General features: G+C 43.8%; 1 protein-coding gene across 3 annotated transcripts in view; it reads left to right on the top strand.

The window, feature by feature from the left end:
* LOC115130387 (rho GTPase-activating protein 15-like) overlaps positions 1–21,728 on the top strand; it is a 115,983-nt gene that overhangs the window by 31,521 nt on the left and 62,734 nt on the right. For 2 of the 3 annotated variants that reach the window (XM_029661492.1, XM_029661510.2), the window contains exons 6-10: positions 10,964–11,062; positions 11,594–11,762; positions 15,920–16,054; positions 18,521–18,619; positions 20,659–20,736. In XM_029661492.1, coding sequence (XP_029517352.1) covers positions 10,964–11,062; positions 11,594–11,762; positions 15,920–16,054; positions 18,521–18,619; positions 20,659–20,736 — 580 coding nt within the window. The remainder of the gene's footprint in view (positions 1–10,963; positions 11,063–11,593; positions 11,763–15,919; positions 16,055–18,520; positions 18,620–20,658; positions 20,737–21,728) is intronic. The other variant, XM_029661501.1, reaches the window with a different exon arrangement.

Raw genomic sequence — 21,728 nt, 5'->3', positions numbered from 1 at the left:
GTAGTGTTCTCTAGCAGGCACCTCCATCACTGTCTGTAGTGTTCTCTAGCAGGCACCTCCAACACTGTCTGTAGTGTTCTCTAGCAGGCACCTCCAACACTGTCTGTAGTGTTCTCTAGCCTGCACCTCCAACACTGTCTGTAGTGTTCTCTAGCAGGCACCTCCAACACTGTCTGTAGTGTTCTCTAGCCTCCACCTCCAACACTGTCTGTAGTGTTCTCTAGCAGGCACCTCCAACACTGTCTGTATTGTTCTCTAGCCTGCACCTCCAACACTGTCTGTAGTGTTCTCTAGCCTGCATCTCCAACACTGTCTGTAGTGGTCTCTAGCCGCCACCTCCAACACTGTCTGTAGTGTTCTCTAGCAGGCACCTCCAACACTGTCTGTAGTGTTCTCTAGCAGGCACCTCCAACACTGTCTGTAGTGGTCTCTAGCCTCCACCTCCAACACTGTCTGTAGTGTTCTCTAGCAGGCACCTCCAACACTGTCTGTAGTGTTCTCTAGCCTGCACCTCCAACACTGTCTGTAGTGTTCTCTAGCCTGCACCTCCATCACTGTCTGTAGTGTTCTCTAGCCTGCACCTCCAACACTGTCTGTAGTGTTCTCTAGCCTGCACCTCCAACACAGTCTGTAGTGTTCTCTAGCAGGCACCTCCAACACTGTCTGTAGTATTCTCTAGCCTCCACCTCCAACACTGTCTGTAGTGTTCTCTAGCCTCCACCTCCAACACTGTCTGTAGTGTTCTCTAGCAGGCACCTCCAACACTGTCTGTAGTGTTCTCTAGCCTCCACCTCCAACACTGTCTGTAGTGTTATCTAGCAGGCACCTCCAACACAGTCTGTAATGTTCTCTAGCCTCCACCTCCAACACTGTCTGTAGTGTTCTCTAGCCTGCACCTCCAACACTGTCTGTAGTGTTCTCTAGCCTCCACCTCCAACACTGTCTGTAGTGTTCTCTAGCCTGCACCTCCAACACTGTCTGTAGTGTTCTCTAGCCTGCACCTCCAACACTGTCTGTAGTGTTCTCTAGCCGGCACCTCCAACACTGTCTGTAGTGTTCTCTAGCCTCCACCTCCAACACTGTCTGTAGTGTTCTCTAGCAGGCACCTCCAACACAGTCTGTAATGTTCTCTAGCCTCCACCTCCAACACTGTCTGTAGTGTTCTCTAGCCTGCACCTCCAACACTGTCTGTAGTGTTCTCTAGCCTCCACCTCCAACACTGTCTGTAGTGTTCTCTAGCCTGCACCTCCAACACTGTCTGTAGTGTTCTCTAGCCTGCACCTCCAACACTGTCTGTAGTGTTCTCTAGCCGGCACCTCCAACACTGTCTGTAGTGTTCTCTAGCCTGCACCTCCAACACTGTCTGTAGTGTTCTCTAGCCTGCACCTCCATCACAGTCTGTAATGTTCTCAGGCCGGCATCTCCAACACTGTCTGTAGTGTTCTCTAGCCGGCACCTCCAACACAGTCTGTAGTGTTCTCAGGCCGGCACCTCCAACACAGTCTGTAGTGTTCTCAGGCCGGCACCTCCAACACAGTCTGTAGTGTTCTCAGGCCGGCACCTCCAACACTGTCTGTAGTGTTCTCTAGCCTGCACCTCCAACACTGTCTGTAGTGTTCTCTAGCCTGCATCTCCAACACTGTCTGTAGTGTTCTCTAGCCGCCACCTCCAACACTGTCTGTAGTGTTCTCTAGCCTCCACCTCCAACACTGTCTGTAGTGTTCTCTAGCCTCCACCTCCAACACTGTCTGTAGTGTTCTCTAGCAGGCACCTTCAACACTGTCTGTAGTGTTCTCTAGCCTCCACCTCCAACACTGTCTGTAGTGTTCTCTAGCCGGCACCTCCAACACTGTCTGTAGTGTTCTCTAGCATGCACCTCCAACACTGTCTGTAGTGTTCTCTAGCAGGCACCTCCAACACTGTCTGTAGTGTTCTCTAGCCAGCACCTCCAACACTGTCTGTAGTGTTCTCTAGCAGGCACCTCCAACACTGTCTGTAGTGTTCTCTAGCCTCCACCTCCAACACTGTCTGTAGTGTTCTCTAGCCTGCACCTCCAACACTGTCTGTAGTGTTCTCTAGCCGGCACCTCCAACACTGTCTGTAGTGTTCTCTAGCAGAAACCTCCAACACTGTCTGTCGTGTTCTCTAGCCTCCACCTCCAACACTGTCTGTAGTGTTCTCTAGCAGAAACCTCCAACACTGTCTGTAGTGTTCTCTAGCCTGCACCTCCATCACAGTCTGTAGTGTTCTCTAGCCTGCACCTCCAACACAGTCTGTTGTGTTCTCTAGCCTGCACCTCCAACACTTTCTGTAGTATTCTCTAGCCTCCACCTCCAACACTGTCTGTAGTGTTCTCTAGCAGGCACCTCCAACACTGTCTGTAGTGTTCTCTAGCCTCCACCTCCAACACTGTCTGTAGTGTTCTCTAGCAGGCACCTCCAACACTGTCTGTAGTGTTCTCTAGCCTCCACCTCCAACACTGTCTGTAGTGTTCTCTAGCAGGCACCTCCAACACAGTCTGTAATGTTCTCTAGCCTCCACCTCCAACACTGTCTGTAGTGTTCTCTAGCCTGCACCTCCAACACTGTCTGTAGTATTCTCTAGCCTCCACCTCCAACACTGTCTGTAGTGTTCTCTAGCAGGCACCTCCAACACTATCTGTAGTGTTCTCTAGCGGGCACCTCCAACACTGTCTGTAGTGTTCTCTAGCCGCCACCTCCAACACTGTCTGTAGTGTTCTCTAGCCTGCACCTCCAACACTGTCTGTAGTGTTCTCTAGCCTGCACCTCCAACACTGTCTGTAGTGTTCTCTAGCCTGCACCTCCATCACTGTCTGTAGTCTCTAGCCTGCACCTCCAACACTGTCTGTAGTGTTCTCTAGCCTGCACCTCCAACACTGTCTGTATTGTTCTCTAGCCTGCACCTCCAACACTGTCTGTAGTATTCTCTAGCCTCCACCTCCAACACTGTCTGTAGTGTTCTCTAGCTGGCACATTGATATAAGGAGCTGTTGGGGGATCTGCTTTCATGTAGATTAGCATCTCCTGTAAAACATTTGCCTGACAATAAAAATACCATGATAATTAAAATCTCCAAACCCTTAGTTCAGGAGCCCCGGCGCACGTAAGGATTAAAATAATATCAAGGCGTATTAATGAGTTTGCGTCCCAGCGAACCTACAGCTCAATATGAGCCTGATGACAGAGAGGTGGTGCCCTACTGTACCTTTGTGTCGTCTCAGATTAGGACAGCTGACGTGTGAACATGGAGGCTGGACAGGGCCCTGTTTAGTTAAAGGAGCTTATCTCCATTTTTCATGAACAGAAGGAATAGACAGGGAGCGTCTGCCGTCATTTCTCCTCGCTGCTTCAGATAATCTTTCATGCATCTTTGACCGTGCAGCTCCTAAAAAAAAAAATGTGTTTGATATATTTTTAACCAGTTTGCTCTCCCTTTTTGATTAAACTTCAGAGGGAAGACTCTGTCTTATCAGGAAGTCAGATAGACTTTGGTGTAAGCCAGACATTTCAATAGAAGGCTTCCGTTTCTAAGATGACAGAAGAAAAGGACATAATGTTCACGATGCTTTTCTGTATGAGGATCCCACAGACTACACAGAGTCTTAAACCCCAATACGAAGAGGATTGTAGGCTAACGTCACCATGATATGGACTCATTGGACTTCATCAGAGATTACAAGTTGGAGGGACCAGTTAGTAAACGTTCACTAATATTGGTTTCCTCTTTCAAGGCCTAGGCTTTTAGGCCTAGGATTTTAATATGACATCCATGCACATAATTCAAAAAGTCTGTCCAAATCTCCCTACGAAATCAATGATTTACAGTGGCTTGCGAAAGTATTCACCCCCTCTTGGGGCATTTTTCCTATTTTGTTGCCTTACAACCTGGAATTAAAATCGATTTTGGGGGGTTTGTATCATTTGATTTACACAACATGCCTACCACTTTCAAGATGCAAAATATTTGTTAATTGTGAAACAGACAAGAAATAAGACAAAAATACAGAAAACTTGAGCGTGCATAACTATTCACCCCCCCAAGTCAATACTTTGTAGAGCCACCTTATGCAGCAATTACAGCTCCAAGACTCTTGGGGTATGTCTCTATAAGATTGGCACATCTAGCCACTGGGATTTTTGCCCATTCTTCAAGGCAAAACTGCTCCAGCTTCTTCAAGTTGGTTGGGTTCTGCTGGTGTACAGATTCTCAATTGGATTTAGGTCTGGGCTTTGACTAGGCCATTCCAAGACATTTAAATGTTTCTCCTTAAACCACTCAAGTGTTGCTTTAGCAGTATGCTTAGAATCATTGTCCTGCTGGAAGGTGAACCTCCGTCCCAGCTTAAATCTCTGGAAGACAAGCAGGTTTCCCTCAAGAATTTCCCTGTATTTAGCATCACCCATCATTCCTTCAATTCTGACCAGTTTCCCAGTCCCTGCCGATGAAAAACATCCCCACAGTGAAGCATGGTGGTGGCAGCATCATGCTATGGGGATGGTGTTCTCGGGGTTTTATTTTTTTATTTTTTTATTTCACCTTTATTTAACCAGGTAGGCTAGTTGAGAACAAGTTCTCATTTGCAACTGCGACCTGGCCAAGATAAGGCATAGCAGTGTGAACAGACAACACAGAGTTACACATGGAGTAAACAATTAACAAGTCAATAACACAGTAGAAAAAAAATGGGCAGTCTATATACAATGTGTGCAAAAGGCATGAGGAGGTAGGCGAATAATACAATTTTGCAGATTAACACTGGGGTGATAAATGATCAGATGGTCATGTACAGGTAGAGATATTGGTGTGCAAAAGAGCAGAAAAGTAAATAAATAAATAAAAAAACAGTATAAAAACAGTATGGGAATGAGGTAGGTGAAAATGGGTGGGCTATTTACCAATAGACTATGTACAGCTGCAGCGATCGGTTAGCTGCTCGGGTAGCTGATGTTTGAAGTTGGTGAGGGAGATAAAAGTCTCCAACTTCAGCGATTTTTGCAGTTCTTTCCAGTCACAGGCAGCAGAGTACTGGAACGAAAGGCGGCCAAATGAGGTGTTGGCTTTAGGGATGATCAGTGAGATACACCTGCTGGAGCGCGTGCTACGGATGGGTGTTGCCATCGTGACCAGTGAACTGAGATAAGGCGGAGCTTTACCTAGCATGGACTTGTAGATGACCTGGAGCCAGTGGGTCTGGCGACGAATATGTAGCGAGGGCCAGCCGACTAGAGCATACAAGTCGCAGTGGTGGGTGGTATAAGGTGCTTTGGTGACAAAACGGATGGCACTGTGATAGACTGCATCCAATTTGCTGAGTAGAGTGTTGGAAGCCATTTTGTAGATGACATCGCCGAAGTCGAGGATCGATAGGATAGTCAGTTTTACTAGGGTAAGCTTGGCGGCGTGAGTGAAGGAGGCTTTGTTGCGGAATAGAAAGCCGACTCTTGATTTGATTTTCGATTGGAGATGTTTGATATGAGTCTGGAAGGAGAGTTTGCAGTCTAGCCAGACACCTAGGTACTTATAGATGTCCACATATTCAAGGTCGGAACCATCCAGGGTGGTGATGCTAGTCGGGCATGCGGGTGCAGGCAGCGATCGGTTGAAAAGCATGCATTTGGTTTTACTCGCGTTTAAGAGCAGTTGGAGGCCACGGAAGGAGTGCTGTATGGCATTGAAGCTCGTTTGGAGGTTAGATAGCACAGTGTCCAATGACGGGCCGAAAGTATATAGAATGGTGTCGTCTGCGTAGAGGTGGATCAGGGAATCGCCCGCAGCAAGAGCAACATCATTGATATATACAGAGAAAAGAGTCGGCCCGAGAATTGAACCCTGTGGCACCCCATAGAGACTGCCAGAGGACCGGACAGCATGCCCTCCGATTTGACACACTGAACTCTGTCTGCAAAGTAATTGGTGAACCAGGCAAGGCAGTCATCCGAGAAACCGAGGCTATTGAGTCTGCCGATAAGAATATGGTGATTGACAGAGTCGAAAGCCTTTGCGAGGTCGATGAAGACGGCTGCACAGTACTGTCTTTTATCGATGGCGGTTATGATATCGTTTAGTACCTTGAGCGTGGCTGAGGTGCACCCGTGACCGGCTCGGAAACCAGATTGCACAGCGGAGAAGGTACGGTGGGATTCGAGATGGTCAGTGACCTGTTTGTTGACTTGGCTTTCGAAGACCTTAGATAGGCAGGGCAGGATGGATATAGGTCTATGGCAGTTTGGGTCCAGGGTGTCTCCCCCTTTGAAGAGGGGGATGACTGCGGCAGCTTTCCAATCCTTGGGGATCTCAGACAATATGAAAGAGAGGTTGAACAGGCTGGTAATAGGGGTTGCGACAATGGCGGCAGATAGTTTCAGAAATAGAGGGTCCAGATTGTCAAGCCCAGCTGATTTGTACGGGTCTAGGTTTTGCAGCTCTTTCAGAACATCTGCTATCTGGATTTGGGTAAAGGAGAACCTGGAGAGGCTTGGGCGAGGAGCTGCGGGGGGGGGCGGAGCTGTTGGCCGAGGTTGGAGTGATGAGAGGTGTTGGGTTTGCACCAGACATAGCTTTTTCCTTGATGGCAAAAAGCTCAATTTTATTCTCATCTGACCAGAGTACCTTCTTACATATGTTTGGGGAGTCTCCCACATGCCCTTTGGCAAACACCAAACGTATTTTCTTATTTTTTTCTTGAAGCAATGGCTTTTTCTGGCCACTCTTCCATAAAGCCCAGCTATGTGGAGTGTACGGCTTAAATTGTCCTATGGACAGATTATCCAATCTCCGTTGTGGAGCTTTGCAGCTCCTTCAGGGTTATCTTTGGTTTCTTTGTTGCCTCTCTGAATAATGCCCTCCTTGCCTGGTCCGTGAGTTTTGGTGGGCAGCCCTCTCTTGGCAGGTTTGTGGTGGTGCCATATTATTTCCATTTTTTTAATAATGGATTTAATGGTGCTCCGTGGGATGTTCAAAGTTTCTGATATTGTTTTATAACCCAACCCTGATCTGTACTTCTCCAGAGCCTGTTTGGAGTGCTCCTTGGTCTTCATGGTGTCGCTTGCTTGGTGGTGCCCCTTGCTTAGTGGTGTGGCAGACTCTGGGGCCTTTCAGAACAGGTGTATATATACTGAGATCATGTGACAGATCATGTGACACTTAGATTGCACACAGGTGGACTTTATTTAACTAATAATATGACTTCTGAAGGTAATTGGTTGCACCAGATCTTATTTAGGGGCTTCATAGCAAAGGGGGTGAATACATATACACTCACCACTTTTCATTTTTTTTATTTTTCATTTTTTGAGACAAGTTATTGTTTCATTTCACTTCACCAATTTGGACAACTTTCTGTATGTCCATTACATGAAATCCAAATAAAAATACATTTCAATTACAGGTTGTAATGCCACATAATAGGAAAAATGCCAAGGGGATGAATACTTTTGCAAGGCACTGTACGTGAAAGGTGGAGAGTAGAGAACACAATACTGTATTTTAGGGGCTCCCGAGTGGTGCAGCGGTCTAACGCACTGCATCTCAGTGCTAGAGGTGTCACTACAGACCCTGGTTCAGCGGTCTACGGCACTGCATCTCAGTGATTGAGGTGTCACTACAGACCCTGGTTCAATGGTCTAAGGCACTGCATCTCAGTATTAGAGGCGTCACTACAGACCCTGGTTCAGCGGTCTACGGCACTGCATCTCAGTGCTAGAGGCGTCACTACAGACCCTGGTTCAGCGGTCTACGGCACTGCATCTCAGTGATTGAGGTGTCACTACAGACCCTGGTTCGATTCGTGATTGGAAGTCCCAGCGCTTTGACATACTGATGTATATCCTTTCTACCATCATTTTATGAGGAGCTGTGAATGGCAAAATGAAACATAAATATATATAAGTCCTAGCTAGCTCTTTCCCCTGTGGGAAAAGAGAGGGAGCTCAGTGTGTTGTCCACCATATAACATTTATAAGAGGAACAGACTGTAACTAATGCAACATTCATGCAAAGACATCAAACTGAGGTTATGAAACCACCTATCCAAGTCCATTATGATCCTGTTAATCATGGGGAGAAGAGGTGATAAAACACCACAGACCAGTGCTGTTATTTCTAGGATATAAATACATGTATTGTGTATCTGATTACAAATAAGTTACGTTAGAGAACAGAAAACAATATGCTCAGAGGCTATGGTTTGTGTGTTTGGTTGTTTTGAAAGAACTTTCAGATTCACCAGCGAGCCTCTCCGTAACCCATTCCCCACAATGCAGCAGTGTGATTGCTGAGGCTATTACTGACACATCGTGGGGCCGCCTCCAGGAAAAACACTGTTCCAGAGCAAACATGCTTGTTCAGATGCTTGTAACCCAAGAAGAGAGGGGTGGCAAACTCACTCTGACAAGGATTGGGCCCGTAACCATTTCCCCGCTTTTATCTGGCATCCCAAAGTAATGCTGCTTAACAGTTCTTGACGCTTTGTAATGAAGTCAGAAAAGTCAGCTCCACAATAGTCCCAAACTTTGAAGGTCCATGTAGAATAACAACCTATCTGCACACACATACCACAGACATACACACACACACACACACATGCATTGATGTCTGTGTTATGTTTTTCACACGTGTGCTTGTGCGAGAGGGAGAGAAAGAGGGAGAATGTTGTAAGCAGGCCATCTCCATTGACTTACATTGGATTTGGTTATTATTTATGCTGTTTAATATACTGTAGGAGTGTGTGAGTGGATTAATTTAAATATTATATTTATATGTATATGTTGGTCCAGACAATTATTAAGATTTGAGAAAGAGTAAAGAAGCTGAAAAAATGACTCCATTGAATTTGCTCCTACTGCATGTTCTCAGGGTGTGTGTGTGTGTGTGTGTGTGTGTGTGTGTGTGTGTGAAGTGACAATAACAACCTTATTTGCTGTATACTATGTAAGTATTGGAACTAGGCAGTTTCTAAAGAAAATAGCAATGGGGAACTTCATCAAATGTCTTTGGAGGTGTTGGCAGAAGGTTTTCTTTTGCCGGAACATTTGCTGTTTCTGACAGTTTCTGAAAGACAAAAACAGTGACACCTCAACAGATTGTTTGAATGCAATAATGTTTTGCATTCACTTTTTCCCGAACCTAAACCCACGAATTCTGAAACATGATCTACTCTGATGAAAACTACAGTAGCACTACTTACACAGGTATCCTACACACTTCAATGCAAATTATGTTCTGTTCGCCTGTTCAATTCTACTGTATGGTATAAACCGCACACCCTGTTGTCTACTAGGATACTAGGATACTAGCCAGGCTTCCCCAAATATGTTTTTATAATTTTATGTAAATGTGCCAGTAGCTGAATCTCACCTGAGAAATCATCAGAGCGAGGGAAACAGCTCTCCTCTGTCTCAGTATGTGTAGCCCATGTATCTGATGTTGTCTGAAGCGAAAGAGTATAAAATGTTGATTGATTAATGCCAGCAGGCATTTGGCCTCCTTTCATAAAAAAATAAATAATTAGCCAATCAGTGTTGAGCTGAGCTCAACTGTGGGTTGTACTGGTGCAAAACAAAAAGTTCAGTTTTTGGTAAAAGCCAACTGTGCATGACAACTGGTGCATGACAACAGGTGCATGACAACTGGTGCATGACAACTGGTGCATGACAACTGTGCATGACAACTGGTGCATGACAACTGGTGCATGACAACTGGTGCATGACAACTGGTGCATGACAACTGTGCATGACAACTGGTGCATGACAACTGGTGCATGACAACTGGTGCATGACAACTGTGCATGACAACTGGTGCATGACAACTGGTGCATGACAACTGGTGCATGACAACTGTGCATGACAACTGGTGCATGACAACTGTGCATGACAACTGGTGCATGACAACTGGTGCATGACAACTGGTGCATGACAACTGTGCATGACAACTGGTGCATGACAACTGTGCATGACAACTGGTGCATGACAACTGGTACATGACAACTGGTGCACACATGCCTTGGGGCATATTTTGTGCGTACGCAACGTATATAAATAATTTGAACATGTTTTCACAGGACTTGATTTTATGAAATGTGTTTAAAAACAGTAACCCCCATGTGTCTAAAGCCTAAAGAATATACTGTAGTACAATATCAAAAACTCCCATTGTAGACAAACGCTTTGACCGATTTAAAACATGTCGTCAAATTTGGCCATCAACACGCTTAGAGAACATATGCACTAAAGGATATTTCCATTGTGAACATGAATGGTTAATTTAGGAAGATAACTGTCTCATCATTTTGTATGGTATGAGATACCATATCTGCTCATTTGACCATGTCAGTTGCAAAAGATGAGCAAACATTTTTTTTAAAGTTCAAAACCACTTGATGTCGTCATGGTTTCTCAAATACTTTTACTAACATTACAGTTATTCAGTTTGACGGCGCCAAATACTGTTACTGCACTGTTGGAGAAATGCAGAACAGACCCGATATTAAGATGACAAGTATCACGCTAATTATGTTTTCCCCTCTGAGAAGACAGTCTGCATTTGTCTCTTCTTGTGGCACACACACACACACACACACACACACACACACACACACACACACACACACACACACACACACACACCATGCACAACGTGAGCTTGTTGTCACACAAACACAGGTACATTAACAGGCACGTCACTGATAAGACTCTCAGCAGACCAAAGGAATGAGTATCAAGGGCTGCTGATGCTGGAGTGAGCACATTCTTACCAAATCACGTAGATAAGTGGGTGTCATTTAAATGTAATTCAAATGTAAATACTTATTGTTAGTTTAGGGTATTACGAATTTGAACGTATGCCATTCGGTTTGCGTTATGCTCCACTTCATGGGAATACATTAGAAAAAGACCTGTTAATTGTTGTACCTTTTTATTTAAGTCAATTTGAACCTTTGTTCCAGATAACAACCAGCTCCGGCAGTGAGTTCCTTCTCCAGGCTGACAATTACCACACTATTTCTAAATGGCATGACGCTATTAAAAGGACAGCTGACTATTTGGTAAGCAGTTTGCTGTTTCTTATAGACTTATAGACTGAAGTTATGACATTTCTGAAGTCTTTATGATTTCGGACATTGAAACGATGCCTATAAATCATTCAGCACATTGTTTAGTCATACCATGCTAACCAAAACGAAAGTAAAACAATTCCCTAAATCATCGACTCCAGGTGATTTTATGTTCCACATAGTGCAAATAATCACATTGACATGCTATACTTATACACGCAATGATACACGAGTGAGTGTGATACAGTGTATGGCTAAGGGCAGTTCCTTATGCACGACACAACGTGGAGTGCCTGGATACAGCCCTTAGTTGTGGTATATACCACAAAGATGCCATATACCACAAACCCCCGAGGTGCCTCATTGCTATTATTAAACTGGTTACCAACGTAATTAGAGCGGTCAGCCAATCAACATTCAGGACTCGAACCACCCAGTTTATAATGAATAATGAGTGATAATAAAGAGATGTGAAGCCAGTGACCTTTGGACTGAAATGTTTTAACCTCCTTTCTGTTCTAGTCTAAAGGAGCTGCTGGGAAGGCCTCTGATAAGCCTGGCATACGAAGGGCAAACAGCACAGAGTACCTGCCTAGACATGGGTTGCCGAGCAAGACACTGTCACTGCCAAGACCTGCACCGGAGTCCCTCTGCACAAAGGAACCCAAACCTGAACACAGACGCTCACTCAGTAAGTTGTCTCCAATGACTAGCTAGTTCTACTACAGTTGTTTATTCAAAACAGTTCTTCATGTGTTGGTACAAGCTTGAACTCACAAAAGTATGCTGATTAAAAGTTGTCTCTTCTCTGTGCTACTGCAGGCATTCAATGACTCAGAATAGCTTTTTCTAAGGAAGTGGTTGCTCGAACATTTGCATAATATACACTACCGTTCAAAAGTTTGGGGTCACTTAGAAATGTTCTTGTTTTTGAAAGAAAAGCACATTTTTTGTCCATTAAAATAACATCAAATTAATCAGAAATACAGTGTAGACATTGTTAATGTTGTAAATGACTATTGTAGCTGGAAACTGCAGATTTATTATGGAATATCCACATAGGTGTAAAGAGGCCCATTATCAGTAACCATCACTCCTGTGTTCCAATGGCACGAAAATTTGAAATAATCACTTGACAACAATATATTTTGCTTTGCATTTCTGTGTACTCCAAAATGTACTATAAGACATATCTCAAACGTGTTTCTTGGATGACAAACGAGTCCATAGACAAAGTTAGTCCGTAGACAAAGCTAGTCCATAGACAAAGCTAGTCCATAGACAAAGCTAGTCCGTAGACAAAGCTAGTCCATAGACAAAGCTAGTCCATAGACAAAGTTAGTCCGTAGACAAAGCTAGTCCATAGACAAAGCTAGTCCGTAGACAAAGCTAGTCCATAGACAAAGCTAGTCCGTAGACAAAGCTAGTCCATAGACAAAGCTAGTCCATAGACAAAGCTAGTCCGTAGACAAAGCTAGTCCATAGACAAAGTTAGTCCGTAGACAAAGCTAGTCCGTAGACAAAGCTAGTCCATAGACAAAGCTAGTCTGTAGACAAAGCTAGTCCGTAGACAAAGCTAGTCCGTAGACAAAGCTAGTCCATAGACAAAGCTAGTCCGTAGACAAAGCTAGTCCATAGACAAAGCTAGTCCATAGACAAAGTTAGTCCATAGACAAAGCCTTTTATTAGATTGACAAGCAGTGCCTGGACTTCCTTTAGACATGGAAAACCTAGAAAAAGACAGCCATGTGAGAGACTCCTGGAAGGATAATAACAGTGGGAATCTAAGGAGAGAGGAAGAGCTAGGGTCAGGTAGAGAGATGAGGTGAAGCATTATATCAACCTAGGCTGTAGCATTGTGGCGGCATATTTTTATTCTTATTTTGTTTATTTCACCTTTATTTAACAAGGTAGGCTAGTTGAGAACAAGATCTCATTTACAACCTGGCCAAGATAAAGCAAAGCAGTGTGACACAAACAACAACACAGAGCTACACATGGAATTAACAAACGTACAGTCAATAATACAGTAGAACAAGTCTATATACAGTGTGTGCAAATGAGGTAAGGCAATAAATAGGCCATAGGGTGAAATTATTACAATTTAGCAATTAAACACTGGAGTGATAGATGTGCAGAAGATGAATGTGCAAGTAGAGATACTGGGGTGCAATTTATTTTATTTTATAAATAACAATATGGGGATGAAGTAGTTGGATGGGCTATTTACAGATGAGCTATGTACAGGTGCAGTGATCTGTGAGCTGCACTGACAGCTGGTGTTTAAAGTTAGTGAGGGAGATATGAGTCTCCAGCTTCAGTGATTTTTGCAATTAGTTCCAGTCATTGGCAGCAGAGAACTGGAAGGAAATGCGGCCAAAGGAGGCTTTGGGAGTGACCAGTGAAATATACCTGCTGGAGCTCGTGCAATGGGTGCTGCTATGGTGACCAGTGAGCTGAGATAAGGCAGGGCTTTACATAGCAAAGACTTATAGATGACCTGGAGCCAGTGGGTTTGGCAACAAATATGAAGCGAGGGTCAGCCAACGAGAGCATACAGGTCACAGTGGTGGGTAGTATATGGTAAAACGGATGGCATTGTGATAGACTGCATCCAATTTGCTGAGTAGAGTGTTGGAGGCTATTATGTGAACGACATCGCCGAAGTCAAGGATCGGTAGGATAGTCAGTTTTACGAGGGTATGTTTGGCAGCATGAGTGAAAGATGCTTTGTTGCGAAGTAGGAAGCCGATTCTAGATGCAATTTTGTATTAGAGATGCCTAATGTGAGTCTGGAAGGAGAGTTTACAGTCTAACCAGACACCTAGGTATTTGTAGATGTCCACATATTCTAAGTCAGAACCATCCAGAGTAGTGGTCGGTTGAAGAGCATGCTTTTAGTTTTATTTGCATTTCAGAGCAGTTTGCGTTCCATGGATGGAGAGTTGTATGGCATTGAAGCTCGTCTGGGGGTTACTTAACACAGTGTCCAAAGAAGGGCCAGAAGTATACAGAATGGTGTCGTCTGTGTAGAGGTGAATCACAGCAAGAGCAACATCATTGATGTACACAGAGAAAAGAGTCGGCCCGAGAATTGAACCCTGTGGCATCCCCATAGAGACTGCCAGAGGTCTGGACAACAGGCCCTCCGATTTGACACACTGAACTCTGTCTGAGAAGTAGTTGGTGAACCAGGCGAGGCAGTCATTTGAGAAACCAAGGCTGTTGAGTCTGCCGATAAGAATGTGGTGATCGACAGAGTCGAAAGCCTTGGCCAGGTCGATGAATACAGCTACATAGTATTGTCTCTTATCGATGGCAGTTGTGATATCGTTTAGGACCTTGAGCGTGGCTGAGGTGCACCCATTACCAGCTCAGAAACCAGATTGCATAGCGGAGAAGGTACGGTGAGATTCGAAATGGTCAGTGATCTGTAACTTGGCTTTCAAAGACCTAAGAAAGGCAGAGTAGGATAGATATAGGTGTTTAGCAGTTTGGGTCTAGAGTGTCTCCCCTTTGAAGAGGGGGATGACAGCGGCAGCTTTCCAATCTTTGAGGATCTCAGACGATACGAAAGAGAGGTTGAACAGGCTAGTAACAGGGGTTGGAACAATTTCGGCTGATAATTTTAGAAGGAGAGGGTCCAGATTGTCTAGCCTGGCTGATTTGTAGGGGTCCAGATTTTGCAGCTCTTTCAGAACATCAGCTATCGGGATTTGGGTGAAGGAGAAGTGGGGAAGGCTTGGCCATGTTGCTGTTGGGGGTGCAGGGCTGTTGGCCGTGGTAGGGGTAGCCAGGTGGAAAGCATGGCCAGCCGTAGAAAAATGCTTATTGAAATCTCAATGATTGTGGATTTATCAGTGGTGACAGTATTTCCTAGCCTCAGTGCAGTGGGCAGCTGGGAGGAGGTGCTCTTATTCTCCATGGACTTTACAGTGTCCTAGAACGTTTTGGAGTTTGTGCTAAAGGATGCACATTTCTGTATGAAAAAGCTAGCCTTTTCTTTCCTAACGGCCTGTGAATATTGGTTCCTAACTTCCCTGAAAAGTTGCATATCGAGGGTGGCTATTTGATGCTAATGCAGTACACCACAGGATGTTTTTGTGCTGGTCAAGGGCAGTCAGGTCTGGAGTGAACCAAGGGCTGTATCTGTTCCTGGTTATACATTTTTTGAACGGGGCATGCTTATTTAAGATGGTGAGGAAAGCACTTTTAAAGAATATCAGGCATCCTCTAATGATGGAATGAGATCAATATCATTCCAGGATACCCGGGCCAGGTCGATTTAAAAGGCCTGCTCACTGAAGTGTTTTAGGGAGCGTTTGACAGTGATGAGGGGTGGTCGTTTGACCGCAGACCCATTACGGACGCAGGCAATGAGGAAGTGATCGTTGAGATCCTGGTTGAAGACAGCAGAGGTGTATTTGGAGGGCACGTTGGTTAGGATGATATCTATGAGGGTGCCTGTGTTTACTGATTTGGGGTTGTACCTGGTAGGTTCATTGATAATTTGTGTGAGATTGAGGGCATCAAGCTTAGATTGTAGGATGGCAGGGGTGTTAAGTATGTCCCAGTTAAGGTCACCTAACAACACAAGCGCTGAAGATAGATGGGGGGCAATCAATTCACATATGGTGTCCAGGGCACAGCTGGGGGCAGAAGGTGGTCTGTAGCAAGCGGCAACGGTGAGAGACTTGTTTCTGGAAAGGTGGATTTTGAGCCTAAAAGTCTACTGAGCCCATAAAAGCCTATATTAGCCTACTGAGCCTTTCTATAGACAAACATAACATCATAGCGTTCCTTTTCACTTAATTTAACCGTGTGTCTCTTTCTCTGTGTGTTCATGAGAAGTGTTCAAGTCTTCCAAGCTCACCTACAGCATGTCGGACAGTGCTGATAAGAATGGGGTGAAGAACAGACTCAAAAAGTTCATCACAAGACGGCCCTCTATGAAGACTCTACAGGAGAAAGGCATCATCAAAGGTATAAGAGTATTCTGCCAGGATACGTTGATTCTTTTCCACCACACAACAAATGTCGTGAGGAACATAAATCTTTCAAAATGTATTGCACATTTTGACTACCTTCTTTCAATTTGGACTACGCTTCAATCAGAACTGTAGCTGTGCATTCCCCGATGTGACGTCACAATTTAACTTGATAATTATTTATAACTATAGAATAACTAGTGAAGATAGTGAGTTATTACACTGATTTGAAAAGGTCTCTTCTCCCTGTACAACAGAGATTGATACAATTATACTGAATGGATTTTATTTGAAAATAAAACAACAACACACCAATCTACATAAATCACATAACCACATAATCCATTTCTCTCAGGGGGAACTCATTTATTGAGCCCACGGTTGAAGGATAATACACTGTTAAGGCATTATTTAAACACATTTGCAATCCTTAGAAGTATTTGGAATTTCCCCCAGATTCAAGGAGACCCTTTAATGTGGTGTCCACGGGACAAATGCTTGATCAAAGGGAGAGGACATTATTGACGGAATAAATGAAATACTTGGGGCAGGTGCCCCTCAGACTGTCCTTTTTGTCAGGGCTGAAGAGAATGACACTTCAGAGAGTGTTTCCTCAAATCAGGCCCCCTTCCCTCCCTCCCCCTCTTACCTATCGTACTTCAGAATGCAAATTAAATCCATGCAACGGGAGGGTTATTTGAATTCCTTTAGGAGTGGTAATTTTGCCCCATTTCTCTGGACCCCTTCCCCTCCCCCTCATCATGTCCCATGCTTATCCGCTGAGCGCCAGGAAGTGGATTTTGTATACAAAGGTGCTCGCAGTCATTTCTGTATTTATCGAACCCTCCCCTCCAGTGTATAAACAACAGAGGGTTATCTTTGATGTTGCCCAGTACTAGAGAGACAGCACTGTTCCAGAGGACCCATACAGTAACATAAGCCAGTTGATGAGTGAAAGAGTGTACCTCTGTGCACTGTCAGTTTGAATACCAGTCTATGTTTGATGAGGTATGCCTTGCTAACCCTATATGGCGTCTACTGGAGATGAACTGACCAAAGTTAGTGACCACAAACGCCTGAGTAGGGACAGGTCAGTATATTTGAATGGACAAAAGCAGAGTAATGAACCAATGGGAATTTTTATTTTATTTGATTTATTTCACCTTTATTTAACCAGGTAGGCCAGTTGAGAACAAGTTCTCATTTACAACTGCGACCTGGTCAAGATAAAGCAAAGCAGTGCGGGCAAAAACAACAACACAGAGTTACACATGGAATACAGTCATTAACACAATAGGTTTTTTATTTTCGTAAGGCAAGAGAATGTGGTCCCCCTCTCCCTCTGATTGGAGCAAACAGAATGTGGTCCCCCTCTCCCTCTGATTGGAGCAAACAGAATGTGGTCCCCCTCTCCCTCTGATTGGAGCAAACAGAATGTGGTCCCCCTCTCCCTCTGATTGGAGCAAAGAGAATGTGGTCCCCCTCTCCCTCTGATTGGAGCAAAGAGAATGTGGTCCCCCTCTCCGTCTGATTGGAGCAAAGAATATGTGGTCCCCTTCTCCCTCTGACTGGAGCAAAGATAATGTGGTCCCCCTCTCCCTCTGATTGGAGCAAACAGAATGTGGTCCCCCTCTCCCTCTGATTGGAGCAAAGAGAATGTGGTCCCCCTCTCCCTCTGATTGGAGCAAAGAGAATGTGGTCCCCCTCTCCCTCTGATTGGAGCAAATAATATGTGGTCCCCCTCCCCCTTTGATAGGAGCAAAAATAACATGGTCCCCCTCCCCCTTTGATAGGAGCAAAGATAATGTGGTCCCCCTCTCCATCTGATTTGAGCAAAGATAATGTGGTCCCCCTCTCCGTCTGATTGGAGCAAAGAGAATGTGGTCCCCCTCTCCATCTGATTTGAGCAAAGATAATGTGGTCCCCCTCTCCGTCTGATTGGAGCAAAGAGAATGTGGTCCCCCTCTCCGTCTGATTGGAGCAAAGCTGCCTGGGTGACTCAGTGTTCATGGGAAAAGGTTTTACTTAGCAATTAAATGCTGTGTGTGGTTAACCATTAGATTGATTAACCTTTACCAGTGTAGCCATGGAACCTATGTACTGTTATCAACACTGTTCTGGAAACAGCCATCAGAGGAGAACAAGGGCAGTAAGAGTCAAGAGAAATGCTATGAATTAATAACCTATCCCTCAACCTAATGACAATGATCAAGGGACAGTAGTAATGAGATGTTTCAGGTGTGAATGGAAATGGCCTATTAAACAGATACTCTACCGTTCTACCAAGTTCCTCCTCTGTGCATTTAAGATCTGAAAAAACACAGTTCAGCACAATTAAATGCAGAAGCTGTTCTCTTTGATGTTATCGCTCATTTCAATACTTTTTACACTGTAGCTTTAATTCAGTAGTTCTGGGGAATGGTGTTTTTTCCTGAATAAACCATGTGTTTTTTATTCACAGATCGAGTGTTTGGGTGTCCCTTGTTGGCACTTTGTGAGCGGGAAGGGACCACTGTGCCAAATTTCGTCAGGCAGTGTGTGGAGGCCGTTGAAAAAAGAGGTATGTAAATTCTCTGAAAAAATATGTTGAAAGTAAGTACTTTGTGTATGGGAAATAATTTAACTACTTACACACACACATACACAGACACACACACGCTCATTAGGCAGGATTAGGCGACTGCCTATGGTGGAAGATTGACGAGGGCTGCGTTTTCTGAGCTACACTGACCAAGACGCACCTCCAACAACAACATATCAAGCCTCACTTAATTCTGCCCCAAAACAATGACAATTCCTCTCAACCAGTGGCATAATTATATTTTTAGGTGAGTGCAAAATATTATGCTTGTCCGTTCCCAGCCGGCTCTACAGGGTGCTGTTGGAGAGACGCATCTTTCCAACAAAATCATTTAACATCAATCATGTAGCAGACATAGTAGAAAGAGTGTGTGGCCTTTTCTGTAGCCTAGACTGGAGATAAATTGTATGACAGCATCATGCAGGTTTCTCCGATCAAGTAGCCTGGCCTAAATGGTTCTCAATCGAATAAAACATTTGCTGTCATGTTAACAAACAACATATCCTAAAAGCAGGATAGGTAAATATGGAAGGGACATTCACAACTTGTCCATGAGTTTCACCCCATTGTCATGATCAGTGATTTCAATTTTATATCCACACATTTTTGACAAGCTGATCATAGCGAAAAAATAAATTGCTTCTGCATTTCCCGCTGTGTGAACACATTGCAAATAGGCTCAGGATAACTCCTGATAATGTTGGGTAGCTGATATTCAGAGCTTAAATAGACCAATTGATTAGTCACTGGAATCAGGACTAATAAAGCCAATGCAATGGCCTGTTTTACAAACGGTGGGCCTAACACATGGATGGGCATTCCTTGCGGGCTGACTTGGTAGGTTACACCCCAGTAAGCAGAGCTGACGTCTTTTGGACATCTTGTTTTTTTGGTGTTTTACAAACGGTAGGCTTACCAGATAGATTGGCATTCACCAACTCTGTACCAATCATAGACATCTATGTTTGGTTCACATTTTGCCCAGACCAGCCTTGATTTGGCCCAAAGATAGACATCAATAAATGACATATTTTAACTTTCATTCAGAACCCAAAATGTGCCTGATTTCAACATCCGGAAAATACGTATTTTCAACATCAGGAAAATAATTATTTTCAAATTTCATTGAGAACCAAAATTGATCCTGATTTCTATGTCCGGATAATAAATGTTTTTCAAGTTCCAGGAAAAGATGGCTTTCCAATGTCCTGGAAAATATGTATTTTAAACATTCGGAAAATACCTTTTCATCCTTCATTCAGAACCTACAATGAACCTAACTTCAATGTCTGGAAAATGTGTATTTTAAATGTCATTTTGCTTACTGGGACTATTCCAGTTTTGTGGGGGCAGCAGTTTTTGGTCTCACCTATGGCTGCAGAGTCGCAAGGGCCAGCCCTGCACACACACAAGCAAGCAACATGTGGCCAGGCTCTGGATACAGCAGGAAAAGTACAAGCAAACAGCTTCTGACTGCCTTATATGTAAACAAAGGGCCCAACACGTTGGGGTCAAATTCATCTGGACATTTTAACATTTGAGCTGCAGAAAATAGCCATGACATTATACAAGAATGCCTTGCAAAGAATGAAACCTTGTACGTCTGCTTTACTTTTTCAAATCAACCATATCCTCTAGTTACCCCACCAGTGACAGCGGTACAGTATATCGCCTTCCACTGTCAAATGCTCAGCAGTGTGGACGGACATTCATTAGAGCAACTGACAGAAAAGACCAGAGGAACATGTCGCCCCGGCTACCTCTGGGGAGCGGCAGTGTGACTCAAAATGTGCTGGCGATTTTGCATTACAGAGTCGTATTGCGTCCAAGTCAAAGCCTCTAATCTAGGCATGATGTGAACTATCCATTCCACTGCAGTGAATGTTAAAATTATCTATCGAAAAACCCCGAATTTCTTTCTAAATTGGTCATTTTTGTTAATCTAGGTCCAAATTAAATCTTGGTCTTGTCAAAGTGTGTAGTATGTCACAGGCTTGTGTCTATCTTGTATCCACCAGGTTTAGAGGCTGATGGCATCTACAGAGTGAGTGGTAATCTTGCCACCATCCAGAAGTTACGATTCTTGGTTGACCAAGGTATGTTCTGTTGTTTAATTCACTTCATTCTTGATTGACCAAGGTATGTTCTGTTGTTTGATTCACTTGATTCTTGGTTGACCAAGGTATGTTGTGTTGTTTAATTCACTTGATTCTTGGTTGACCAAGGTATGTTCTGTTGTTTGATTCACTTGATTCTTGGTTGACCAAGGTATGTTCTGTTGTTTAATTCACTTGATTCTTGGTTGACCAAGGAATGTTCTGTTGTTTGATTCACTTGATTCTTGGTTGACCAAGGTATGTTCTGTTGTTTGATTCACTTGATTCTTGGTTGCCCAAGGTATGTTCTGTTGTTTAATTCACTTGATTCTTGGTTGACCAAGGTATGTTCTGTTGTTTGATTCACTGTTTGTATGTTAAATTGTTTGTATTACGGCCACATTCCCAGTAAACTAATATAGTTGTCCCTATTATGGATTCATACAGTTCAGTTTCTGTTAGATATCATACAATGAACACACAGGATTGGATTGAGGTGTTCTTTGTGATAAAATGTATACAACCATGACTGTGTTCTGCTGAAATCATGGATAATTCTGAGTAATTACTGAGTAATTCTACTTTACAGCTAAACTATGAATAACTGTAGAGACATATTCTTGTTGACTGAGTAAGTGATCACAAGACTGTCTTTTGCAAATGCAAAAAAAGATTCCCAAATACCTTAAGAATGGGATCTTTCAGAGTAAACGGAAGGATAACGAAGCATCCCTCATGAGACTTCAAGTCAGATCTGTGCCTCCAGTGAAACACGTCTACCTACTTCATCTGAATTATCCAAGGTCTCCTTGTGAGGGGCTGATGGGGGATTCCTCCATCAAACCAACAAGAGAACGTTTGTCTGTTGTTGTCCAGAGCTCTGAGAAGGAAGAATAGACCAGTTGACCTTTAAACTAATGTATCATTCTGGAATGTATTTTTATGTCTTGAAGAAAGCTAGCAACTTTCTTCTTTAGACACACCATTATGTT

The sequence above is a fragment of the Oncorhynchus nerka genome, linkage group LG1, assembly GCF_034236695.1.
Source record: "Oncorhynchus nerka isolate Pitt River linkage group LG1, Oner_Uvic_2.0, whole genome shotgun sequence".
NCBI classification, from domain to species: Eukaryota; Metazoa; Chordata; class Actinopteri; order Salmoniformes; family Salmonidae; genus Oncorhynchus; species Oncorhynchus nerka.
This window is presented reverse-complemented; position numbering and strand designations above follow the sequence as displayed.